The sequence below is a fragment of the Saimiri boliviensis genome, chromosome 4, assembly GCF_048565385.1.
Source record: "Saimiri boliviensis isolate mSaiBol1 chromosome 4, mSaiBol1.pri, whole genome shotgun sequence".
In the NCBI taxonomy this organism is placed as follows: Eukaryota; Metazoa; Chordata; class Mammalia; order Primates; family Cebidae; genus Saimiri; species Saimiri boliviensis.
In genome coordinates this window covers 132866594-132875296 of record NC_133452.1, presented here as the reverse complement: position 1 = coordinate 132875296, position 8703 = coordinate 132866594, and the positions used below count along the sequence as shown (strand labels likewise).

At 53.3% G+C, this 8703-nt stretch overlaps 1 protein-coding gene across 2 annotated transcripts; it reads right to left on the bottom strand.

The window, feature by feature from the left end:
• Positions 1 to 4011: 4011 nt before the first annotated feature.
• Positions 4012 to 7387, bottom strand: LOC101042893 (saoe class I histocompatibility antigen, A alpha chain-like). Of its 2 annotated transcripts, XM_074398300.1 has the most exons (8): positions 7265 to 7387; positions 6867 to 7136; positions 6283 to 6558; positions 5444 to 5718; positions 5224 to 5335; positions 4746 to 4778; positions 4581 to 4640; positions 4012 to 4410 (listed from the first exon to the last, which is right to left on the bottom strand). In XM_074398300.1, exons 1-8 carry the CDS (start codon positions 7335 to 7337, stop codon positions 4322 to 4324), a joined length of 1188 nt encoding a protein of 395 aa, XP_074254401.1. In that variant the 5' UTR covers positions 7338 to 7387; the 3' UTR covers positions 4012 to 4321. The 2 variants fall into 2 exon arrangements, with proteins under 2 accessions (XP_074254401.1, XP_074254400.1); XM_074398299.1 differs by lacking the exons at positions 4012 to 4410; positions 4581 to 4640 and having other exon boundaries at positions 4752 to 4778; positions 5224 to 5337; positions 7265 to 7385.
• Positions 7388 to 8703: the final 1316 nt, after the last annotated feature.

Here is an 8703-nt window from a genome sequence, read left to right as displayed (position 1 = left end):
GGCTTCAGAGAGAATAGATTGGAAATGTTTCTGATCAGACTTAAGATCTATGTTGATGTTGAATGCTGGTCAGCTGTTCCTGAAATCCAAAAGGGAAGAGGGCATAATGAGGCATGTTCGACACCTGCTTCCCATGGTGGTCTGAGCCAGTCTTCCAGGTGAACTGTTGAGTGCCCTGGCTGAGGAGGGTGTCCATTAAGATGGTTGGGAGGGGTGGCTTTGAAGTTCATTTTTGGTTTACAACATGTAAATGTGTGTGTGTATGGTGGAGTTTCACTCTTATTGCCCAGGCTGGAGTGCAATGGTATGATCTCAGCTCACTGGAATGTTGGCCTCTCAGGCTGAAGTGATTCTCCTGCCTCACCCATCTGAGTAGCTGGGATTACAGGCATTTGCCACTATGCCTGGCTAATTTTGTATTATTAGTAGAGATGGGGTTTCACTATGTTGGCCAGGCTGGTCTCAAACTCCTGACTTCAGGTGATCCACCTGCCTTGGCCTCCAAAAGTACTGGGACTATGGACATAAGCTACTGTGCTCAGCCTACAACACCCTTTCTAGAAGAGTATAACCCTCCAGTCACCCCTGCGGTTGACCACGGACATGAGTCTTAGGCTCCACCAGTCAGATGAGCGCCTGCTGAAGTAGCGCCATTGTCTCGGGTAAATACTCAGGTTTCATGGTCTTGGGCCAAGAAGATGAAGGACACTGACACATGAGGAGTGAATTTAGGAGCAGAGATTTAATAGGCAAAAGAAAGACAATGGGGAACAGCTCTGTCTCTTGCCAGAGAGAGGAGCTACCAAAAGGGAATTTTGGCCTGCAATGGGAGTGCATCAGATTTTATAGGGGGGCTTGAGGAGATGGTGTCTGCTTTATGTAGGGCCCACAGGTTGGTTGGACTAGGTGTGACATATACACGGTGCATGGGAAAGCTGTTCCCCACCCTAATCCTATTATGCAAATAGGTTTTCCACTAGGTATGTGCCATGTTGTCTGCTCCTTACTGTACACGTGGCTGGTGAAGTGAAGGGAAGATGGAGCCGCCATGCGAACATGCCTAGTCCCAGGTGTCCTTTTCCTATTGTCACAGCTGCCACATTCACCCGTGAGAGCTCCCAGCTGGCTTGTCTGTGCCTGAAGCTTGATTTTACAGGCTGCTCTTTGTTAGAAAAGAAAACGATTTGGGGGTTGCTTTTCGTTAAAAGGAAAAGCTTACTGAGGACTTCCATATCCTCATTCTCTGCCTAAATAATTTCTTCTTAACTCCTATATCACTACCAGACTCTGAGCCAGAATGAGGCGACACAGAGAGGCTGGGACTGTGCAGAATGCATTTTAGTAAAGGTGGCTGAGTGGCAGTGGTGATGTCCAGTTTCCAGGTGCAGCAGTGACATCTGTCCTAGTCTTAGGGTCCAGTGTCCGGCACCAGGGTGTCAGAGGTGTGGGCAGTGGCATCTGTGGTCAGTAGCAGGGGCAGTTGTTCCTAGCAGGGACCTGATCCAGGGTGGGCTGTGGGTTCTCTTCCTAAATGTGTGGTTTCCATCCTGGTTCTGTGGCCTTCCTCACAATAAAATTAGCCCCCAATACCAGATATATTACTTTATGTGTACATTAGAGAAATTTGTTTTCCATAGTTTGCTCCAAGAAGTGAGTGAAAAATCAGTGTGTGGAGCAGTGTCAGAGAGCAGCATTCAGACGTGTTCTTTGTGTGAGAGCCACATCCTGAATTGTCTACCTGGCCTCTATGCCATGGTGGAGGGATCAACAGGGAATATCACATCTCATAATTTGTGATGTACATCCTGCCTTTCCTTGTTGTGAGAAAAATCCTCTTTTAACCAAGGTTTGAAAACCCACCGAACCCACCCACCCTGGGCACTCTCTGATCTCTGATCTCAGTGGTTCCCAATCTGGCTGAGCAACAGGGTTGCTGGTGGTGCATTAGAAATCCTCAAGCCACTCTCTAGAACCCATGTCCCACAGTATTATGCACAAGACCGAGGAATCATTTATATAACAAGCCCTACAGGCGAGGTTGATGCACAGACATGTGGGATCCACATGTTTTTTTCTATTCCAAGTGTGATCTGGAGACCAGCAGCAGGAGCTCCAGCCTTGTCATAAATCCAGAGTCTCTTGCTTGGCCTGGGGTCAGAACTGTGCCATCTGCTCTGGGTGTGGTCTGATCAGATCCCTTAGAACTGGAGGTCCAGGGTTCAGTCCCTGCGCTCATTCTTTTCCACAGTCACTGCCTTGGCGCCCTCATCCATGCTTGAGGTTTTAAGTATTGTTTATGTGGTGTGATCTCCTAAATCTATTCTCCAGCCCAGTCCTTTCTCCTATACTCTGGAGTTGTCTGTCCAACTGCCACCCCGGCTCCCTCACCTGCATTCCTAGTAGACACCTCCTCCAATGAGTGCCTGGGATGCCCCCTCCTCAGTATACTCCTGCCAGAGTCCCTCCATCTCCACTGATAGCAGCTCCACCCTTCTACTCACTCATTTTAACACCATGGGTGTCCTTGATTCTTTTTTCTCGCACCACAGATACAATCCATGGGCAAATGCTGTGAGTCTATCTTAAAATGCATCCAGAATCCCCTCATATGCCACTATTTCTGCTGCTCACACCCCAGTCAAGGTAACGACATCTCCAGCCTGGAATATGGCACTTGCTTCCCACTATTTCCCCCTCCGCCTCCCTCATCCCTGGCCTCTCAGTTCTGTTCTCGGCATTAGCAATCAGTGACATCCTTTTAAAAGAGAAGTCATATCATGCCCCTTTTCTGCTGAAAAGTGTCCTGTAATTCCCATGTCACTCAGAGCAAGGTTCAGATCCCACTGCATCCCCCCTTAAAGCCCACCTGCTCTGACCACACCTCTGACCTCATCTAGTTTCTCTGTCCAGCCCTCCTGGCCTCCTTGCTCTCCTGGGAACACAGACCCCTTCCTGCCCTAGTACATTTGCCCTGGAGGGTCCCCTGCCTGGAAAGAACGTCCCCAGACATCCTCATGGACACTCCTCATGTCCCTCAAATCTTTCCTCAAAGGTCACCTTTGCAACAAGGCACACAGACTACCCGGCACAACAGCCACCTTCTCTGTCCCCACTGCCCACACCCTGGATCATCTGCCTCACAGCACGTCCCACCTTCTAGCACTTTCCTTCCTCACTCTGGTTATAGTCTGTCTGTCCTCTGGACAGTGCATCTGCCTCTTCACACTGGAACACATGCTCCAAAAGGCTAGACATTTTTCTGATTTTACTTCAGTGATGTTCACCAGATGCAGAACCATTCCGTCCTATGTCTGGCCAACACCAAAGGTCAGTTGAATGATCACTGTAGAGCACCTCCCTGTTCTAGGCAGTATCTTTTTCTAACATAGTCTCAGGCCAAATGCTGTTTTGTGGCAGCTACAGCACAAGGTCCCCTCACACTGGCATTGAGTTTCTCAGCAGTGCTGCTTGTGGTCCTCCCTCCCCATCCCTCTTCTCACCCCAACCGCCCCCTCCTCCTCACACGCACTGCAGCACACAATCACGTTTCTCTCTTAAGGGAAGAACAATTCTTGACTATGGACCCAATTTTGCAAACAAGTAGGAATCTCAATTAGACTCTGCTTTAGATTCATGAGTTGGGATTGGAGCCAGCACCAAGATTACTGGAACCAGGGCAGGGAGAGAGGGCAGGAGAGCAGAGCAGAAGAGGAGCCCTAGAGGGAGGCCAGGAGCTGAATGGGTCTGAAAATTTGTCTCAGAAACAGAGACTCCCGTGTGCAGGGGCTGCCCTTGGTGATGTATGAGCCTCTGTAGTCACAGCTTTCGCTGGACGAGTTTCCACTGACAGGACAAGGACAATGGAGCAGTGAAGCTGACCAAGCTGAGGACTGACCACATAAAGCCCATGATGGACTCAACAGCAACTGGGCACAGGCCCCGTCCACACTCGGCTCCTCACAGCCTTCTCCATCCCCACCTGCAACAGGCTCAGCATAGAGAACATGTGGATTCTGGAAGGTTCTCAGGTCTTTATTTCCTCTCTCAAATTTTAGGAATTGACTTATTAATCCATCAACCTTGCATGGCAAATATTTGAGAAAACACATTTATTTTCAGATTCTTATTTTCAATAAGAAAGTAAGAGGTTGCAGCTCAGTGCACCATGAAACTGAGACAGAGATGGGGACCCAACTCTCTGGAACAGGAAAGATGACTGGGGAGGGAACACAGGTCAGTGTGGGGACAAGGGTCATGGTGGACACAGGGGTGGGCTCTCTCTCCACGTTCTCACATTATGCTAACAGGGACACAGACATATTCAGATGCCTTTGCAGAAAGAGATCCCAGAGGCTCTTGAAGTCACAAAGGGGAGGCGTGAAGGAATCGCACATCTCAGTCCCACACAAGGCAGCTGTCTCAGGCTACAGAAAACAATAATCATGAAGAAATTCATGTCAGTCATGGTAAGTGATGACACTCTGAACAGCCGACTACACACTCAAAACGTCCCGATCAAAGAATCCCCATAACCCAGGCTTTTCCCTTCTGCCCCAACCCCTGCCTACTTCAGGTACCCCCCAGGGTCTCACCTTTACAAGCCGTGAGCAACACATCAGAGCCCTGGGCACTGTCACTGCCTGGGGTAGAACAAAAACAGGACCTGGTCAGAGCCCGCAGGAGATGTGGGCCAGGAGGAATTACGGGGTGGGTGACTCCTCCACACTCCCGCCCCCACCACTTACACACAGCCTGAGAGTAGCTCCCTCCTTTTCCACCTGTGGGAAGAAAATGTCCTGTGAGGGGACAGGGAGGAGGCAGGGCCATGTGACTTTAGAGGAAGCTCCTAGTCTTGGACCCAAGAGCAGTTTCCAGACCTATGACTACGGACCCAGGAAGGATCAGGAAACATGAGGAAAGCAGGTGTGGGTCCTGGACCAACCACCCTTCTAAGGTCTGTCCTTAGCAGGGACCTTCCCCTGACTTGTGACTACTAGAATCAGGACCCCAACACCACAATCATCACGGTGATACATCTGTCCTTCATTGTCATATCTGTTTCACAAAAGAGTAAGTGTTGCCACACAGGGCCCCAGGCTGTGTGCACATGGTCCATGTGTGGATAGTGATTCCCAGCAACGAGGCAGGACACACTTCTACCCGGGGCTTGAAGCCTCCAGTGGGACAAGAAAACTCAGACCCCACCCCTCACCCTTTCCCTACCTGAGCTCTTTCTCCTCCACATCACAGCAGTGATCACAGCTTCGATAACCACAGCTCCAAGGACTGCCACAATAACGATGCCCATGATAGGGATGGTGAGCTGGGAAGACGGCTCTGGGAAAGGAGGGGAAAGTGAGGGGTTCTGATACTGCTGAAGGCTCCAGAAGGGCTCTTGCTTTCTCTGAGAAGAAACATGACCCCCCCCAATCCCCCTCCTTACCCATCTCAGGATGAGGGGCTCCGGTAGCCCCTCGTGCTGCACATGGCACGTGTATTTCTGCTCTTCTCCAGAAGGCACCACCACAGCTGCCCACTTCTGAAAGGTTCCATCCCCTGCGGGCCTGGTCTCCACAAACTCCATGTCCTGAGTTTGGTCCTCCCCATCCCGCTGCCAGGTCAGTGTGATCTCCGCAGGGTAGAAGCCCAGGGCCCAGCACCTCAGGGTGGCCTCATGGTCAGAGATGTGGTGGTGGGTCACCTGTGTGTTTGGGGGATCTGACAGGAAGAGTCAGAAAATTAAGGCACTTTGTATGTCTCATGGGACACCCCAGCAGCACCCATGTGACCATCTGAGAATGAACAGGACACCTGGGGTGGGGAAGGGAGCACAGAACCCAGACACCAGCCTGGACACAGGCACCTGGGATATTCTCCTATTCTGTGCAGTTCTAGTCTCTGAGGGAGGAACAATGACTTCCGGTCCTGACCTGAGTGGAGGCAGGACTCAGAAAAGCTGGAATCAGACCTTCAAACATTTGAATGTGAGGCAGAGGACAAGGCCTGAGAGAAAATGTCACAGTGCCCAAGGCGGCTGCAGGGGTCAAAGGGGACCCCTGATCAGTATTCCAGGGACTTTCTTCCCCTCCATTTCCTCAGAGACGTCATCCTTTAATTGTCCTAGAGAGCAGAGGGGGCCTCAGAGGAAACTCAGGAAAACTCATTCCATTCTCCATTCAAGGGACGGTGATATTCTAGCTTTGATCCCACTTCCTCCCCTCCTCGTGAGAGGCCATCCCGGGAGATCTACAGATGGCGAAGGCTCCCCACTGCCCCTGGTACCCGCGCGCAGCAGCGTCTCCTTCCCGTTCTCCAGGTATCTGTGGAGCGACTCCAGGCATGTGCCCTCCAGGTAGGCTCTGGTTCGCTCCGCCTCATTGGCCGCCTCCCACTTGCGCTGGGTGATCTGAGCCGCCATGTCCGCGGCGGTCCAGGAGCGCAGGTCCTCGTTCAGGGCGAGGTAGTCCTTGCCGTCGTAGGCGTGCTGGTAATACCCGCGGAGGAGGCGCCCGTCGGGCCCCAGGTCGCAGCCATACATTGTCTGGATGGTGTGAGACCCTGGCCCCGCCCCCGCGGTCAGCCCCGCCCACCGAGCCCGGCCCCGCGGCCAGCCCCGCCCACCGAGCCCCGCCCCGCGGTCAGCCCCGCCCACCGAGCCCCGCCCCCGCCCCGACCATCCCGCCGGGATTTTGGCCTAAACTGAAAATTAAACTGGGTAAAGGCGCCTGGGGCTCTCCCAGGTCGAGGGTCTGGGCGGGTCCCACAGCCTCGGGGTGGACCCCGGACCCGGAGACTCGGGGAGACCCAGGCGGCCTGTGCGGGATGGAGAGGGGTCGTGACCTGCGCCCCGGGCCGGGGTCACTCACCGGCCTCGCTCTGGTTGTAGTAGCCGCGCAGGTTCCGCAGGCTCACTCGGTAAATCTGCGCGTTGGCCTTGGAGATCCGCGTCTCCCGGGCCCAATACTCCGGCCCCTCCTGCTCCATCCACGGCGCCAGCGGCTCCTTTCTCGGAATCGCGGCGTCGCTGTCGAACCGCACGAACTGCGTGTCGTCCACGTAGCCCACGGTGATGAAACGGGGCTCCCCGCGGCCGGGCCGGGACACAGCGGTGCGGAAATACCTCAGGGAGTGGGAGCCTGGGGGCGAGGAGGGGCTGAGACCCGCCGACCCTCTTCCCGGCGCGGCTTCCCGGGTCCTTCGCCCCCGCCGGGCGGCCCCTCGCTCCTCCCCGCAGAGGCCGTTTCCCTCCCGACCCCGCACTCACCCGCCCGGGTCTGGGTCAGGGCCAGGGCCCCCGAGAGCAGCAGGAGGAGGGTTCGGGGCGCCATGACCGCCATCCTCAGTGTCTGGGGAGACTCTGAGTCCGGGCGGGTGACTGGGGACTTTAGAACCGGGACCGCGGCGACGCTGATTGGCTTCTCTAGAAACCCGGCACCCAATGGGAGTGGGAACTGGGGAGGCGTCATTAGTATCCAGGAGTAAGGACCCGACACAGGTTGGGAGAGGAAGAGAAAGTCGGGTGAGTGGGGAATCCCCAGCGCTGCTTTTTACCCAGTGCAGACAAGGCCCTCCGTGCCTGTGCCAGAGACCCTGAGAGCCAAGCCAGGGACCTGGGACTTTGTCCTGATCCCTTTTCTCCTACACCAAGCCTCTTTGTCACACTGTCTGCCAGAGTCCTGGCCTAGGATCTGTCTGTGGAAAACAGGGAGAGACCCCCAGGCTGCGGCCAGCCCCTTCCCCTTCACTTCTCGTCGTGGAATCCCCGACCCTGAACTGGACTCCCCGCCTCCCACTCCTTGCCTCTCCCCTCGGACTCTTGTACAAGGAAACTCACCGCGGGGAACTTGATGCCAGAGAGTGAGCTCGCCTTGGGAATGGAGGTGTAGACAGGGGTTTTCTCTTTAAACCTGGTGAAGTTTTGTCTGAAGGCACCAGATGGAGATTCTCATAGAGACCAGTTTCCTTTTTGTTTATTAATACAATAGATAGCACAATATTGGTAATCGCTGAATGATTAGGATTCCAATCTGTCAAAGACCTGCTTCAAAACAGCATTACAATTAAACTCTCAAAGCTCCTAAGTTTTACTTTGCCAGACTATGGATCTGTGACTCTGGTTGTTGCATTTAAAATTATCTTCATTCCCTTGCTGGAGTTTCCCTGTGTGAGTCCAGAACATCTCCTGAATACAAAGAAGCAGGGTTTGATACTGTGTATTGAACCGGGATCCTGTAGTCACCACCTCATAGTCGCAAGTGCTCCATGCAGTCCCAATGCTCTTCACCGAGGCTCCATATATGCACACATCTAAGCAGTGTGCGTATTTTATTCGGACACTTGATATTTCTATAACTTTTTTTTTTTTTAAATCATGAGGAAGCCATTAGTTTTTAGGCAGTCCCACACAACAGGTACTAAATACCAAGTGCAAAGAAACCCCTGCTAGGCTCTTCCAAGGCTTTAACACTCTTTCCTCTGCTCCTTTTCCTCACCTCCTGCTTCTCCAGTCTTTCTCTCTGCCCCTGTCAACCCTCACATCCTCCCCTCCCCTTAGTCCCCGCCACCCTGTCACTCCTCAATTGTGGCACTGACACTGTCCCTCACTTCCTGCCCACGTCTGTTCTCCCCACAGTGCTCAGCAGTCCTGCTAATGTGACTCGGTTGTGTCATTTCTCCACTTGCAGTGGTTGGGTTGTGGTCTAC